The 16688-nt window shown below is 39.7% G+C and overlaps 1 protein-coding gene across 4 annotated transcripts in view; it reads right to left on the bottom strand.

The window, feature by feature from the left end:
* Positions 1-39: 39 nt before the first annotated feature.
* The window catches only part of htt (huntingtin), a 30174-nt gene continuing 13525 nt past the window's right edge, over positions 40-16688 (bottom strand). For 3 of the 4 annotated variants that reach the window (XM_043235665.1, XM_043235691.1, XM_043235673.1), the window contains 39 exons: positions 15992-16102; positions 15833-15910; positions 15296-15519; positions 15104-15182; positions 14835-14996; positions 14639-14694; positions 14382-14530; positions 14072-14208; positions 13877-13993; positions 13675-13797; positions 13073-13323; positions 12643-12785; positions 12319-12529; positions 11904-12039; positions 11107-11286; positions 10849-11025; positions 10257-10333; positions 10034-10172; positions 9824-9946; positions 9542-9752; positions 8942-9087; positions 7970-8147; positions 7795-7878; positions 7509-7693; positions 7302-7428; positions 6933-7036; positions 6704-6858; positions 6486-6625; positions 6311-6393; positions 5879-6009; positions 5660-5792; positions 4567-4722; positions 4288-4478; positions 3712-3826; positions 3162-3393; positions 2784-2889; positions 2520-2682; positions 1802-1962; positions 40-1670 (listed from right to left, as the gene is read on the bottom strand). In XM_043235665.1, the coding sequence (XP_043091600.1) occupies positions 1457-1670; positions 1802-1962; positions 2520-2682; positions 2784-2889; positions 3162-3393; positions 3712-3826; positions 4288-4478; positions 4567-4722; positions 5660-5792; positions 5879-6009; positions 6311-6393; positions 6486-6625; positions 6704-6858; positions 6933-7036; positions 7302-7428; positions 7509-7693; positions 7795-7878; positions 7970-8147; positions 8942-9087; positions 9542-9752; positions 9824-9946; positions 10034-10172; positions 10257-10333; positions 10849-11025; positions 11107-11286; positions 11904-12039; positions 12319-12529; positions 12643-12785; positions 13073-13323; positions 13675-13797; positions 13877-13993; positions 14072-14208; positions 14382-14530; positions 14639-14694; positions 14835-14996; positions 15104-15182; positions 15296-15519; positions 15833-15910; positions 15992-16102 (5688 nt within the window). In that variant the 3' untranslated portion in view covers positions 40-1456. The remainder of the gene's footprint in view (positions 1671-1801; positions 1963-2519; positions 2683-2783; positions 2890-3161; positions 3394-3711; positions 3827-4287; positions 4479-4566; positions 4723-5659; positions 5793-5878; positions 6010-6310; positions 6394-6485; positions 6626-6703; positions 6859-6932; positions 7037-7301; positions 7429-7508; positions 7694-7794; positions 7879-7969; positions 8148-8941; positions 9088-9541; positions 9753-9823; positions 9947-10033; positions 10173-10256; positions 10334-10848; positions 11026-11106; positions 11287-11903; positions 12040-12318; positions 12530-12642; positions 12786-13072; positions 13324-13674; positions 13798-13876; positions 13994-14071; positions 14209-14381; positions 14531-14638; positions 14695-14834; positions 14997-15103; positions 15183-15295; positions 15520-15832; positions 15911-15991; positions 16103-16688) is intronic. The other variant, XM_043235681.1, reaches the window with a different exon arrangement.

The following is a 16688-nucleotide window of genomic DNA, read 5'->3' on the forward strand; positions in this document are numbered from 1 at the left end:
TGCGCATATTCGTTTACAACAGCCTCTCTTTACGCCATCTCATGTCCACCGATAGGTGTTGTCATGCACCACAGTTTATTCATTTAATCACAAATAGTATTTCTTTTACACAAATTGTACATTGATGTAAACACTCTATAGATTAAAATACATACTTCCAGTCATTACACTAGATCAATAATCATATCTTTCGTCCTGAGCTTTTAAAAGAAATTTAACAAAAAAACTAGATGTGTTTCAAGGGACACAGTATGTAGATTTGAGCTGCAAATTTCATATGCATAAACCATCATCTAAAAACTTCTCTACGCTAACTGCTATGGCTATTTCAAACCCCGTCCATACAAAAGGACTTGAGAGATTCACATTTGTGATCTGGTTTTCCTCCATCTTAAAAAAAGTATCAACTTAAAAACAACAAATATAGACAACCAAATTTTAAGAGGAAAAATAAACTTTGTTCCAGGCAATTTACCCCTCTTACTTAGTAAGTCAAACACATTTTACATTTAAATACACAAAAATCTTATCATACCAATAGTCGTACGCACCCTCTCCCACATTAGAGGGGATATACAAATTCAATTTACAATCTATTTTCGCTTCAAGTGCTAGCAAACACAGAGCAAAGCAATGCGTCGCCCATGCAAAAGGAATGCTTTTAAACTGAATAAGTGGCGAGTGTATGAAAGTGAGCGGTTTTTTTTCTGGGAGTATGGACTGTTGGAGAAGAGGGTATAGAGAACGGCATTGTATAAAATACCCAGATTGTTGCTGAACTCCAGGTCTGCGGACTAAAAGATCTGATCTTGGATCTGCTGAATTCCGGAAGTGCAGGAGATATTTTAATAGTGTTTGCATCATGTTTTTAAGAACATTCACTACAATATGTTCTTTAGTCAGTTTGTTTATATCTGAAAATTCTCTATATTAGAATATAACGTTACAAGTGATGGAAACGCATTTGTCAGTTTTGACCGATGACCTTTGTGACCAGCCTCACAGTTTTGCCACAGTAACATTCTTTGATACCAGATGAAGAGCATTTTTACATACAAAATATAGAGAAGACAAGCTTGCATCCATATAGACTTTTAAGACGTTAAGTGACATACCGTGAAACCAGTCAAATATTCTGATAGCTTTTTTTTTTTTTTTTTTTCTTTTTCCTTTTTTTAATTACAGATTCTGGTGTGCTGTGGTTTTGGTGGCCACATACTTGAATGGATGTGCAGCCCTGCTTGGATTTATCCCACTGCCTCTAATAACTATGAACTACTTGGGGCAATGTCCTCTGGTGTATAACGTTAACGTTACGGTTACTGCTCCAAACATATTTTTTAGTTTTGTTTCCATGCATCCTGGTGTGTGACGTTCTGATAAGTGTGATGTCTTCTTCTCGAGTACTGTTACCTTCTTTTTGCAGTGAAGATATTAATGGTACATTAATTCTATACTACAGTGGGGTGTCTTGGTGAATGCTCTGCAAACAGCAAAGTAACTGGTAATACGGACTACCAGGTGAAGCCACCATCTCAAAGACTGACTGGAAGGCCCTGCGGTCTAACTCCTCGTCGATCTGGTGTCGGTAGAAATCCATAGCTACCAGACAAAAGAGGCTAATGTCCACTGTGTCGGACTTTCCCATGCGACTGATGACGTGTGGAAGGCTAAAGGGGAAGACGTTAAGGAACACAAGAATGAAGAGGTAAAAAAAATTTATGGATTTGAAAGCGTGTTGTCAACAATACAAGGGGTGCAATAACTGTCCCAACTGATAGGCATATGTGTTTAAGGATACAGGGCAGAGATCCACTGGCTGGTCGAGGCACTGACAAAGAAACAAGACAGGCTCCACATTGCCATGGCAACAGGCGTCCTCTGTGTGAAGTTCGACAGTGACAGTAGCACCCAATCACGAACCATGGAGGACTGCCCAGTTGCATGAAGCGTCTGAAATACCTGTATAGAGAAATATATGCACTTGTGAAATGTTTTAATAGATTTTTTTAAATACTGTATTTTATATTTCAAGGAAAAAATGGTATAGGTTTGGAGTAAATTAAGACTTGATTCTAAGATTAAAGATGCAAACACATTTACTGAGTTTTAGTGAATGTTGTAGGGTTGCTCTGATTACGATAGTAGTATCAGAAATTCTAAATTTCCTAAACCAATGATAACTAAATTCTGCCACTGTTATCGGCTAGTACTTAAACCATGTACCATTCTGATACCATTTTCTTAAGGCCTAGTTATGTCCACTAACTTTGCTTAATGCTGTAAAATTGGAAATTCTTCCCTTAAATGCATCAGTTTTGTTTGTTTTGCTGTCTATGCAGGTTCAGAAAGCTCTAGTAATTCATCAAAAACATGAATTTGTGTGAACAAAGATGAACAAGGATCTTATGTTTTTTGAACGACATAAGGATGAGTAATTTATTCACTGTTGGGTGAACTATCCCTTTTTGTAAGATTGAAATAAATGTAAAATCATGCACCCAAAAAGTGGCACTCACCTTGTATACCACTGTAGCCATGAATTGTGGGTAAGGCTGCTGATTGGACAAGAACTCCCCAATGACTTTGTTCATGACGTCCTGCAGTGGGAAAAAGTCATCCAAGAACTGAGGAAGGATCCGGGCTACCACACGCGCCTCACTTGGAAAGCCTTTGCGAATCCTGCAGCAAATATAAATTATTGTAATACAAAAAATAGTTTTAGCTTGGGCAAGTTTCTTAAAAAAAATAATAATAAAAAAAAATAAAAAGACCTGGCCTACCTGTCAAACAGAACGGATACACGCTCCATCGCGACGATAACCGATTCGCTGTCAGGAGCTGTGGGATCTGCATCTGCAGGGCGCCCAGGGCTACCCTTCTCCTTCCCTGTTAGGTAAAATTATGGCCACCAGTAAGAGGAGCAGCTCCAGAACCTAGATTTGAACTTTAAATTTAATTTGAATCTTATTTAGCTTTTTCCTTTTGTTTCACAGGAACCAATTTAAACAACTTTCACATTAAACATTTAAACTCATACTGAGGACTGGGCTACTATGTGCTCTGTTAGTAGGGTGAGTATCTACGGTGAGTCTGTCCTTATGGCTGTTCGTGTTAGTAGGGTGGGTAAGTATTAAAAATGAAGCTGAAATGTGTCCTGCCTTCCTCTCCAGCCACACCTGTGTACATGCAGGTGAGCATGAGACCCAGGGCAGCCATGGCACGGTGTGGGCTGGGCATGTTCACTCGTTCAACGCTCAGCTTGACTAGCGTCTCTGCGTCCATGCGTGACAGCTGCTCAGACAGAAGCAACCGTTCCAGACCTCGCAGAATGCAGTGGTAGATGATGGACGGTGTGGCCTCCTCACTAGCAGACAGCATCATACAGCATATCTGGAAATGCAGGAAAGGTAAAGAGTAGAGAGAAGGTTCAGTGACGCATGTTAATAGATGTGATCACTGATTAATAACATAAGAATTTATTCATATTAAAATAATATTTATAGAACAGAAAAAAACATTATGTCAATAACCCAGAAACTGACCAATTGAAATCCAGAATCAGATCAGACGTTTTAGTTTTTTTTAAATGAAACAGCCACCTCTAGCTTCGTGCAGTCTATCAACTCTTTATCAACTCTTTTTTTTAAAAGCTGGTAGGGAAAGTGTTAGTATATCAACACTTTTTGCCAAAGTGTGGCCTTTACCCACCTGAATGATCCCGGCATTGAACTCAGACCCTACATCGAGGGGGTAGTTCTCCATCATGTAGAAGGCCACCGCGCACATCACCAACACATGCTGCTGGTTGTGTAGATTCGCACATCTGAGACACACACACACAAACAGTGTTAGGCATAAGCACACTCATCTATTTTCAGCGAGGCTATCCGATGCTAATTCTATCCCTGGTCTTTAATGAGGGATCTCAGATCTCAGTAAGACACCATACATTACAGCTAATGAGGAGCTGATGACCATGCAGCGTGCAGGCGTGTGTTGTGATTGCTAGTGTGAACCTATTATTGAGTCTCCCAGCGTGCCACAGAGACTTTGCCATTAGCTTTGCCTGCATGGGGCATAACCTCTTAAGAGAGACAGTATGAAGTCTTTTATCCAATGCAGGACGCAAGCCGTTAACCTCTCATCCCATATTCTCTTAAATAAAACAGCACATATAGGAGTTAGTGTAACACTAATGATTGGGTTAAAGCTGGTAATGAGAAGATTCAATTAATTCAATCCCAGCAAAGACGTGTGAAGTGTGTGATTAATGTATGGACTCACTGTGCTAAAGCTTTAAGGTTAGAGAGCAGGTATTCGCTGACGGTAGGTATAAGCTGGCGTGCCGTATCGTCCAGAAGGTCGCACTCCAGCACGTACAGAATGCCGTGAAGAGCACCAATACGACTGGGCAGATGAGTGCTGCGCAAGGTGCTCTCCAACAGACGGCACACAGGCTCGGCGATGGCTTTGTCCTGACGCAAATACATTGGTCCAGACTGTTAAACATCTGTAACTGCATGTGTTTATATAGCTGCTGCATCGGTGCATGTATATGCTCACCATGCCAAGCACTGCGGCTGCTTTGCAGATAGCTGGCACGAGGTACTGGTTGAGAATCTCATCTTCTGGCGGATGGACCTTCTGGAGCTCGGTCAGAGTGGAGAACATCATATCAAACTGATTCCTCTCAGTAAAGAGATCAGACACCGCCAGCAGCTTGAGGACCCAGAGAGACAAAGAAAGGATATGTTAACTATAGGAGGACCAGAGTGTATAAAAGAACATTTGAACACTGTGTAAAAACAACGTTCAAACTCTCAAATGTTTATTTACTGTGCTGGGCAACAAATGTTGAAATACGTCTACTGAATCACTAAACAAATACACAGCATGACTAATATAGTCTGATTCATGGACAAATTACTCCTGTGACCCAGTTCTTATAAAGAATCACAAAACAGCGCACAAACTCAGGATGAATCAGTCTTAATAAAATAAATGATGTACTTGATGAAATAGAGCGGTTACTGACTCATTTCAGTTATGCCTGATTTGAAATGAGGCAAGAACTGTTTGGTAAATTTTAGATTAAGATATTAACGACTGCTTAGTTCATGACAACAAGTATCACAATATTATTATACTTAAACTATTTTTTCAAAATTATAATCTTTCAAAAATCATGGATTAAATGTTTAAAATATTAAATACACAGTATGCAAGTTTCACTGCTAGATGTCACTTAAAATAGCACTTTTAGTGTAAATTTCAAGTTTCTTATTTTATTGATTTTAAAGTTTTAATAAAAACCAGTAAGGTGCACTACATCTAAATTTCTTTTAACAAGCGTCAATTTTAGTTGGCGCCAATAACCTAATTTTGTATCCCAATACAAGGCAAAATTGTCAAAAAATGAATGTTAAAAAAAAATAATGATTTTGCAGTAAATTGGTAGGTATTTTGCAACAATAACTGTTTTCTTTAGATCATGACTGTTTAAAACGCAGCAAAATCTTATCATTTAACTTTCTTTTGGTGAACAAATGGGAAAATACTGATTATTGTCAAAATTTGAAAAATACTGAGATGTACATTTTTAGCTCTATCCCCCAGCCCTACTATATAAGATAAAAAGGCTGATAAATGGGCTCACCGATCTGACCACCTCACTGAGAAGCACAACAGGAGTCTTCCTGCTACTGGGGCTGCCAGGGAGGATCCACTGACTGTAGAGCTCCAGGAGAAACTGAGAGCAGGAATGGATGTCAACCCCAGCACGGTGCTTCCTGGACAGGATGAGAATACAGACAATGCAAGTCTGGAAGACGCCGTTTTAAAAAGCAGTTCTGCTTAGCAACTTTGCAGGTCTGACCTGGAGTTGATTGGCGATAATGGTGGTGAGGAAGGTGCTGGAGCATCTGCTTCATCTTCCTCATCCTCACCCCATTCCTCCTCCCTCAGAGGGGTGATGTTATTTCCCAACCACACTGAGTGAATTGACACCTGCAAAGTTTACAGGATTGATATAGCAAGTAATGAGGAGCCGGAAGCCGAATACCATATTCAGAAAGGCATAGATAATGGATTTGAAACAAAAAAAATAAAATCAACTGAATAATAGAAGAAATAGTTGGCATACATTCCCTATATTTTGCAGGATAACAAGTAATCTTAAAAAACAGAGCAACAATATACACCAACCTCTAATATTACTATGTAACAATGAGTGTGTAAACTAAATAAAATGAGCATGAATCAAATATGTTAATAAAATCAAGATTTGTAGAGCAGTCTGTTTACTAACTTGACCCAGTTTGTAGTCCATGTTGCCAATCTCCCTCTCTGTGTTAATTTGCAGCAGGAGTTTCTCATGGCTGATGAGGGTGCCTGAATATTGTAGATAAACACACAAAGGTCACGGAATATGACAAGAGACTGTGCACATATAAAGCAAGAGGATCTTTCGGCTGACCACTGACCTGCCGTTGAGGATGATAAGGATGGCACGGGGTCCCAGGCCTGATAGGGGAAGTGTGTGGCGATGTTGTCTCTCTTTGAGACCATGGCTTGAATCTCACGCTCAACCATGCCTCTAATCACACTCAGCTTACGACCAAACCTACAAAACACACACACTTTAATGATCCACAACTACATCCAGAGACCCAAAAGATTAATGAAATAAATGTATACAAACCTTGTGTCCAGAGCTTTAAGGATTTTGTTGCGGGGTTGCTGTTCAGGGCAGCTGACCGCTGGATTTCCTGCTGTCGGCAGAGTCATGGCACTCAGCACCAGAGAGGTGATTGCCTGAACCGCCAGTACATTTATCTGAGTCCTCTCCATGTCCTCCTGTGGCACAAATAGACACAGTCTTATCTATCACTCGAGGTATCCAAAATCTGGAAAGAAGCTGGATAATTTACCTCTTGCTGGGTTTCCTCTTCCTGGTCCATCGTGATTGGCTGAGTGACCAGCACTCCCAATAGAGTGGCCCACGTCTCCTCAAACTGCGTCCGACTGCTCCAGCCTGCAAGATCACATGAATAACTGATCTTGAATAATTGGAAAATTTATTAAAAAAGGACTACATGTGACGTCAACACAGTGACGATTTGTAGGAAACACACGTGTTAATCATTGTCTACTAATTACTATTACTACCGATTATTACTAATTATTAACTACTAATCCATTTTCTCCGTTTTCTTTTGGGGTTTCTGTGCGACAACTCAAAATTGCATTTCAGAACCACTTTAAAAGAGACAGTGGACTCAGGAACTAACGTGTCATACCCAGAGTATTAATGCGGTAGAGGAACTCTCTGAAGACGTCTTTCTCTTGCAGGAACTCTACAGGGATCTCAGGCAACGCTGTACCAAATTCTCCACTCGGCCTGGGGGACCAGCCCAGTTTCCAGACCTGTTAAATCAAAACATATCAATACTTTGATACACTTCTAAACACACATGCACGAATTAAATGCATAAACACTCTTTCACCAGTGGTGGGATTCGGGTGTAGCTGTTCACAATGGGCAGCCTGGCAAGGCTGATGATGACATTCCGTAGGACAGGTGTAAGGAATGCTGGGATGTTCTTGTTTCTATGGTGACCCAGAGCGAGCACACTCTGTAGACCTTCAACCAGCTCAGCCATAATCTCACAACACTTCCTTTCAAGATGTTCTGCAAAAAAGCAACAAAAAAAAATTAAAAAATCAATCAGTGATATTAACACTTGTTGTGGTCCTCATGGATCAGTGTACAACATATACGTGTCAACTTACTATCTGCAGAATCAAGCTCATCTTCTGACTGATCTGATGTTTTCCGCTCTGGCTTTAGAAGCTGGTCACCAGGACCAACAGCAACTACAGAACACATTATGATTACAAAATGAATATAAATTTTAAAATTGATAGCACTAGCAGGTTGTGTTTTCCAGATTTTCGTAACACACACCTGCGTGGATGAGGAGCTGTATACAGTAGATGATGGAGCAGGTGTGTGTAAGGTAGGTGTGAGAGGCAAAGTGTGTCCACACCGTCGGCTGCTGGAGAGCCAGACAGAGACACGAGAGACTCATCTGTATGTCCACACTCAGAGGCAGCTGATCCTGCAGCAAACGCCAAACCACCACCTACAGAGAGAGAATTAGATATATAAGATGAGTGCCTTTGTTTATATAGAGATCTATGCGAAAAACAGAATCCAGTTATAAAGAATTTATGCATATTGGTATATTATGTAACTTGGGTATGACTGCACACTTAGTACATCCAAACCTGATGATTACTCGGCCTCAAGTCATCTTAGGTGTATATGAAATTCTTCTTCCAGACAAATATAATCAAGAGTTCCGTTTAAAAATGCCCTGGCTTTTCCAAACAATAGCAGTAAATGGGGGTCGAAATTTTGATGCTGCATTCCTCATAAAAAGTACTCTGCATGGCACTAGGTGGTTAAAAAAGCTTAAACTATGCCTGCAATAATCTGCTCTCTCTGTGTACAACAGTTGAAGGAAGCTAGAGATTTTTAAATATGGATATTTGTCTTACACAAAAGCATCGCTTCACTTCAGGGGGCCTTTATTAATCCCCCAGAGCCGTGTGGACTACTTTATGATGGATGGATGCACTTTTTTTGGGCTTAAAAATATTCCACCCCCATTCACTGACATTTTAAAACGTGGAATTTTTTTTTTTTCTATCTATATTGCAGGAAGAGCTTCTAACAGCAGCAGCAGTGAAGCCGTGACTTTACCAGTAGTAATTTCAAGTATGCCTGTAACTTTTTATATCAGCAAGATATATAGATATATATCCATTCTGCCTTCTAAGATGCCGGCCATAGCCATTAAACAACTCATGTTGTTCAACCTCTAGATCATTCCATATAAAATCATCCCATTCGTAAAGGATGCATCAGTCTTACCTCTATGGCGAGGGTGCTGAAGGCAGTAATGAGTGTCTCTCTGTCTTTGGGAATGTGCAGTGAAGATGGCAGTTTAGACAGAGACAGCAGGTACTGACTCAACACGCCACACAGACTCAACACTGTCTGATAAAACCCAGGCTCACCTGTAAGCACACACATAAACACAAGAAATGAGAGAATGAGTTCATTACCACTTTACTATACTTTGCAGAATTTACCGCAAAGGATAATTCCTATATACTTACACCTACGAAAGTTTAGACACACCTACTCATTTCTTATTATTACTATTTTCACCATGCTGGAATAATAATAATAATAAAGTCATCAAAACAATGAGATAACACAAAGGTAAAGATGGGGATTTTGCAGTGACCACAGCAATGTTAAACAAAGTTAGCTTTGATTACAGTATTGTACACATTTGCATGTAACATTATTCTATTTTATTAAATTATTATTATCATATTTAATTTGATTAGGTTCCTAAAACATCAATGTAAACAGTTACCAACATCAGAAAACTATATAAAAAAATTAAAAGTATATCTATATTAACTGACAAAAAAAACCCTTCTGATTCTGATTGCGACTCACTGTAGACTTGATTAAGCTTCTGCCAATAGTCCGCACATGCTTTGGAGGAGGGGAGGAGGGGCTGATGAGGGGAGGGGAGGAGCTCTACGACACCAGCCAATCTCTCGAAGGCCACCTGTTGAGCCGTGTCAAATAAAACGGTCCCATGATCCTTGCACACCCTCTGCACCCCAACACTCAGACATGATGCCAGCAGACACAAGTTGAAGTCCTGCAAATACAACAGCACAACTTTAGTGTCTGTGTTAGAAATTGAAAGACACGCACGTGTTTATTCTTTACCTTGCAGGTCATGATTGCGTTTAGGTCAGATTGAGGAAGTTTTGTTAGCAGCTCTGTAGTTTCATATAGAGCTCCTTCACCTCTCAGACAACACTGAGATTTCACCAGAGCGACATACCACTCCTGTAACACACACAATAACAATAATAGTATGCTTCTTCAAGACATTTTAAGCTATTTTCACTTAGAAAGCATCATTAGAAGTCATACTTTATTAGGTTCCACATTTTCAGGGGAAGGGGGCGGGTCCCCATCCAGGGGGTGTGAGGAAATGGGGGCGGCAGGGCTCACGGTGTCTTCAGCAATAGTGGCTCTGAACCTGTCCAGCAGGGAGTAGAACCGCTGATGCCTGACAGGGCAAAAGGATTTTAAAAAGTCAGTTGTGATATCTTATTAACAGCAACAAAACAGGCAGACTGATGATGTGCCTTACCTTTGTGCAAGGCCACTGGTCTGCAAGTACTGCTGAATCCTGTCCAGCTCCTCCAGTGGCAGCTGAGCGATACTATTCTACAAGCAGGAGGAGAAAACATTTGATCTCAACCAGTAGTCCAGGGGTATATTTTAAGAAATATATTAAGAAAATGACTGGGAAGCCACTGTCGAATATTACAGAATTGCTTTGACAACTGTTATAGTGGAAAAAGATCCCCAGGGAAATCTCTTTAATTTGAACTATATTAGAATTTTTCATAGTAGTAGTATTTTAACTTCGTCTTTTATTTTCAATAAGTCCATTATATAGTATATTACACCAAATGGCACAGACATAAGCTGGTGTGTGTGTGTGACATATGAGGATACAAATTTGTATAATGGCATGGGTATGACATGGGTATTACAAGGAGAAGGTGACTTTTGAGGACATTACCTCATGTTCCCACTTTTCAAAATGTGAGTGAGTAGGTTTAGGTGTAGGGTTGGTGTAGCACATACAGTTTGTACAGTATAAAAACCATTACGCCTATGGAATGTCCTCACAATTCACAAAAACAAACTTGTGTGTGTGTGTCTCTGTGTTTTACCTGCAGGGTCTCAGCGAGCAGCATCTCCACACGTCTGCAGGCCAGTGTGTCCACCATGCGAGCCAGCACACGGAACGGCGTGTTGAGAAGCTTGTCCACATATAGCATGAGCAGAGCCCCAGACTGACTTAGATGAATGCCCTCCAAACACTGCAGGGTCTTCTTCAGCATTACCGGCTGAACATTTACACATTTCAGAAATAAGTAACAGAAAAAAAATCATCAAAGCATGAATGCAGTGCATATGTATATACATACAGTAGAAAGGTTGTCACAGCGTGATTGTATGGCCTGTATGAAGAGCCCGCTGGCTGCAGAATTTCGGTGCACAGCACTGATGAGATCCTGCACTGGAGGTTCATGGGAAAGACTGATCAGATCGCTCACATGATTCACTGTCAGCCACGTCAGATGCTCAGAATCATGCAGGTTTTGACACTGAGACAGGAGGAGAAATAACAAAAACACCAAAATTGTGAAATGCAATGTATTATAAATGTAATTAGAAATATGTCGAACTGTAAGCTTGGCAAACAGGCGACTTTTTATTATTAAGACTTTATATATATATATATATAATATATATATATATATATATATATAAAATAAAGTTAAGATATTTTACATTAAATCCAAGAGTGTGTTAGAACCCTTGCCATCCAAGGGAACAATACCTTCAATTTGTGTTCCAAAAGGTTTGGAACGACATGAGGATGAGTAATTAATTACAGAATTTTCATTTTTGGGTTAACTATCACTTTAAGGGACAGTTCACCCAAAGTTGGAAATGTCATTCGGTCATCATTTACTTACCCTTGTTGTTCCAAACCTGTTAAGATTTCTTTCTTCTGATGAATACGTAAGTAGATATTTTAAAGAATATAAGTAACCAAGTACTTTTTTTGGGTGAATAAGTAAAAATATTTAATTTTTAAACAAAAAATTTAAACTAAAGTATTTGAAAGTTATAGGGTAGACTAAATAAAACTCAAGCGCATGAAAAAAAAAAAAAAAAAAAAAAAAAAAAAAGGTTAGAAATTGCATAAGAATCTCACCACGTAGTCACAGAAGAGAATGAGTGCTCCTCGTCGAACAATCTCTCTGTTACACATAGCCAGCTTCCCCTCAGGCCTCTCCTCCTCTCCAGACGAGTGCGGGCTCAGCAGCTTAGTGCTGGACAGACTGTGCCTCCTGATAGAGTGATAAAGTAAAAAGACATTGCACAAAAGAAAAGTAACATTTTTAAAAACAACAACAATCTACCACTGATTCTTACCATACGAAAAACAATGTCAAGCTTTACTTAATCAGAAAATAACTGTGATAATTTAACCCATAGCAGGCAAATTTGTTTTTGCCTATAAAAATACCAATTTATTCCTAAAATTACCGAGAATTTATCTTAGCTATCTTTAGCCTGGTTGTAACAGTTGGACAAGGTTTTATTAGGCTGCTAGCATGTAGTCTGACCTGGGTGTCTGATGCACCTCAGACCACCATGTGTAGTTGGTGTAGTTGATGATGAGAAGGACCTGACACCAGAGCAGGACCAGAGACGGGTGCGTAGTGATGAGCTGGAGCACCAGGCTGTTCAAACCTTCCAACGTATAAAAATTCCCCCCTTCACCTCCCTCTGCCTTCAACAGCCTGCTGCCCGCTGCCGTGATCCGCCGGAACATTCCTGGAAAGTTTAGGAGAATTGAAAACTGACTGAGAATATTGAGTCCGCTGAACTAGTAAAGGGTCGGTGTTTGGTTCTTACAACCTGACATTTGAGATGCGGGTTCTGCCTACCTGATTTGAAGATGTGGATCAAACACATGAGCAGTGTGCCTAGCTGCTGACAGTAGAACGTGTGCTGCTGCTCACTCATGTCAACTTTCACTTGCTTAGTGGCGATATCATCCAGCAACACCCCCACTAACTGCAATAAGAACCTGACAAATAAAAAGAGATTAATAATTGTATTTATTAAGAACTGTGAGAATGTCTCTAAGATGTTTCAAGAGACCTATCTGTGAAGCTACTGCGCAAGTGCATAAAAGTCATTAGATTATTACAATAAATGGCAAAATCAATGACACACTACAGCAAAATATGACTTTAAACCATTTTTTACCTGGTGAACATAACTAGTGTTCCAAAACTGTAATTTATTTCATTACATAATTTAGCACTCATTTTTCCACACCGACTGACTTTGTTTCCTGTGATCAGCAGTTACCTAGCAAAAGTTTCCTCAGGAGGGACGCGTTGCGGCTCCCCATTGTCATCTTCCACAGTTGTGGGCGGAGCTTCAGGAGGGGACAGGTCATCATCCCGCAGTCGACGGATGTTGGGACAGGAGAGGAGGTACGGCGACAGAGAAAGCTCCTGAATACGAGACAGAATGATGTCCTCTGTGGATTGTGAGATGAGGACACGCAGAATGGCAAGAATCCCAGACACCCACAACTGCACCGTACCCACTGATGCCTACAGAAGAAAAACAGGAAAACAATGAGCCAACTAACAGGATGAAGGTGAGCTTGCATTCCGTTAGATCCATTTCCAAGAACGTAGAAAATCGAGCAACTAGCATTGCAGTCACCATTTATATACGTTTCTAAAAAATGGGTTGTGTGGTAATACGAAAGAATGAAATTTTTGCATTAAGTTAGTCTGAAAAATTGTATTCCTGATAGGTACTCCAAATCAGCTGTAAGTGGCATTACTGGAAAAAGAAAGTTTAGGAATTTTCTCTTCATCTAATACCAATAATAAAAATAATAATAATAAAATCTACTGCACGTGGAAAGTAATCTATGTGTGATTGGAGGTTCTCACTAGTGTAGAAGGTGTGATGAACATGCTCTTCAGTAGCATATCCACAGGCCGAAGAGAGGAGGGAGCCACTGTCTCGAACAGGGTGTTTAGCACACCCAATGCCTCATGGGAGTCCAGGTGCATCTGTCAAGCACACAAATATTGAGATTAATTAATTTGAGATTAAACTTTTAGTCAAGAAGATGATTAGACTTAGCCGTACTTGCTGTTTGCCGATCATTGGTAGTATGATGTCAGCAATCTGCCGTGAAAGCCTCTTCCATTTATCTTCATTCTCTTTATGGCACTGCTGTAGGACTAGAATAAACATCTCCAGCACCTACACACACAAACATGCAATGTTTTATGAGTAAATCGTTTTACCAAAACTAACACAAAGACCAGCACAAAGTGTTACCTGATGGTGCTGAATGAGGCGTAGCAGCATGGACACCACCACCTCCTTCTGCGTGTCCAGCTCCTTTCCTGCATCTGCTTTATTGGAGCCACGCAGCACAAAGAGGTCGTGTACTATAGGCTGCAGTGCAGGGATTGCTGGGAAATAAAGAGAAGCATAAGAATGAACAGTGAACTTTTTTTTTAACTATTAGATTAATCTCTGTGTAATATTATGTGACATTCTAAGCCAAAAATTCTATTCAGTATTAGTAAATAAGAAAATTTGGAATTTGGATGTTAATATTTATTCATATTGTGCTTCTACAGACCGTGTGTTACTGCCTTCCTGTCGCTGGCCATGATGCCATCGCACAGCTGAATGATCTTTGGGATGCTGATGATCTGTTTGGAGTGGTAGCGCTCATAGGACAGCAGAACCAGGAAAAAGAAAATGTTGGGCACAATCTCTTCAGAGTCCCTAAACAGAAATAAATAAACCGGTTTAGTGCAAACATCTCACCACAAAACAACCCCAAACTTTTTAATGGTAGTATATGTTGTTGTAACTATGTCAGATTGTCTTTACCTGAACTGCCCCACTTCAATATACTCAAACTGCTTCAGCACAAAACCAATGAACACCTGAAACAAACACAGGGTAGAAAAATATTACAACACTGTATGTCTAATGTACAAATAACATACGATTTATTTTTGATTCTTTTGAGGAAAGTAGCATTTAGGCTCGGTCCGAGTTTGATCCACAGCTCTAAAACACTCACCTGATCGGAATCAAGTAAACAATAGTTGACCCGGAGCTGCACAAGCTGGGCGAGAAGGTCCAGCACCTGTCTTTGCAGGGCCACTGAAGTGCTGGTGGTGTACTGCTTCAGAGCTTTTATCACCAGCGGCTCAAACAAACGGATGTGATTATGAATGGCATTCTGAAACGCAAACAAGTAGTCTACAATTAGACACTAACTGTAGTGAGTTGTCGAGAGTTGTCATTGTTCTGTTTTTAATATTAGTCATGAATTATGGGGCGGCCTACCTTGTCTCCTCGGTGGCGAGTGACATTGGTGATACTTGACCTCAACTGGTTGGAGACTTTTTGCATGACATCAAACCACCTACAGAATCACAGAGATGATGTTTAGTCAGAATAGTCCTCTTAATTTAGTTTATTATATTTATAGGTACATCTTTCTGAGAAAATATTATGCACAAGTCTTCTCTCACTGACCCAGAGGCATCCTGTTCTTGTTCAGCTTGCACCATGTTTCTAAGGCTGGCATCTGCGAGGGCCTGGGTGAAGTGAGTATATGGGGCCATGAAGCAATAATGGTAGAGCCCGGGTCTGACGCTGGTCGAGCCAAGCCGGAGGGCCTTGCCCTGGGACCGACACGGGTGAGAGGAAGACCCCTCATACTGAGATGCAAGATTGGTTCCAAACAACGCCTTCAACAGCTGTAAGCACACGGTGAAGACAAGGACTTTGTAATGTATGTCACGAGTTAAAACAGAACATTTACATTTGAAGAGTTTATTTGCAAAAACAGAACTTAGTTTTTAACAATTATCAGAAATAATGTTTTTTTTTTTAAATTGTACATTCCAATTAATCTCAATCAAAAATAATCAGTTGGGTCATGTTGACAATGTTAAAAAATAACAACAAAAAAAAGCTAACACACAAAATGAAAACATGATAACATAATAAAAGACATGACTTCTTTTTAGCAGACGCTTTTAACCAAGAGAAGAGTTAAGCGTGTCTAACCTGCTGAACACACACAGTGGCCATAGTCGGTTCCCGAGAGAAACATGACTTGAGGTAACCCAGGATCTCTTCAACACACTAGAAACAACAGGGTTGAAGTTTGTTATTGATGTTAATTTTGCTTCAATCACTGACAAGAATTAGGCTTTGGCGCCATACTTTGCCAATATCATGCAGAGTGGCCAACTCGAGCATCTGTGAAAGGACATCAAGCGCCGACCTCAAGAAACTCCCAAACTTCTCATTGGTGTTGTGAAGGTCTAATGTGACCTTAAAAAAAGAAAATAATAATTATAAGCAAGGTGAAACCAGTAGAAATGGGCATTTTATAATTTTATAATACTGTTAACGAGATGGAAAAAAAAAAAAAAAAAAAAAAAAACACATTTATCATAATATATATTTTTTGTCTCCCTTAACTAGTCAGAACTATTAGAAAATATACACTAAAAGATTTTGCAAAAGCTACACACTAACATTGTGAAATGTTCGTTTCATTTAATTTGTAAATTTATTACTGTACCAGGCTTCAGAGTCACATGATCATTAAAATTAATTCTAATATGCTAACCAAGAAACATTTCCGACATCCAATGTTGATAAAGTTTGTGTTGCTTAACATCAGATTTGTTTTGTTTTTTTCCAGAAATCTTTGATTAATACAAAAAAAACACATTTATTTGAACATTAAAGATGACAGTAAAGACATTCATAATTAATTTAATGCATCCTCGTCGAGTAAGAGTATTACATTTCTTCCAAAAAGGAAAAAAAAAGGATTGCGCTAACTAGGATTGCCCAACTTTTGAACAGTTGTTATATAATAGACAAACCAAAACACTTGACTGCAAACTGA

The sequence above is a fragment of the Puntigrus tetrazona genome, chromosome 1 (assembly GCF_018831695.1).
Source record: "Puntigrus tetrazona isolate hp1 chromosome 1, ASM1883169v1, whole genome shotgun sequence".
NCBI lineage: Eukaryota > Metazoa > Chordata > Actinopteri > Cypriniformes > Cyprinidae > Puntigrus > Puntigrus tetrazona.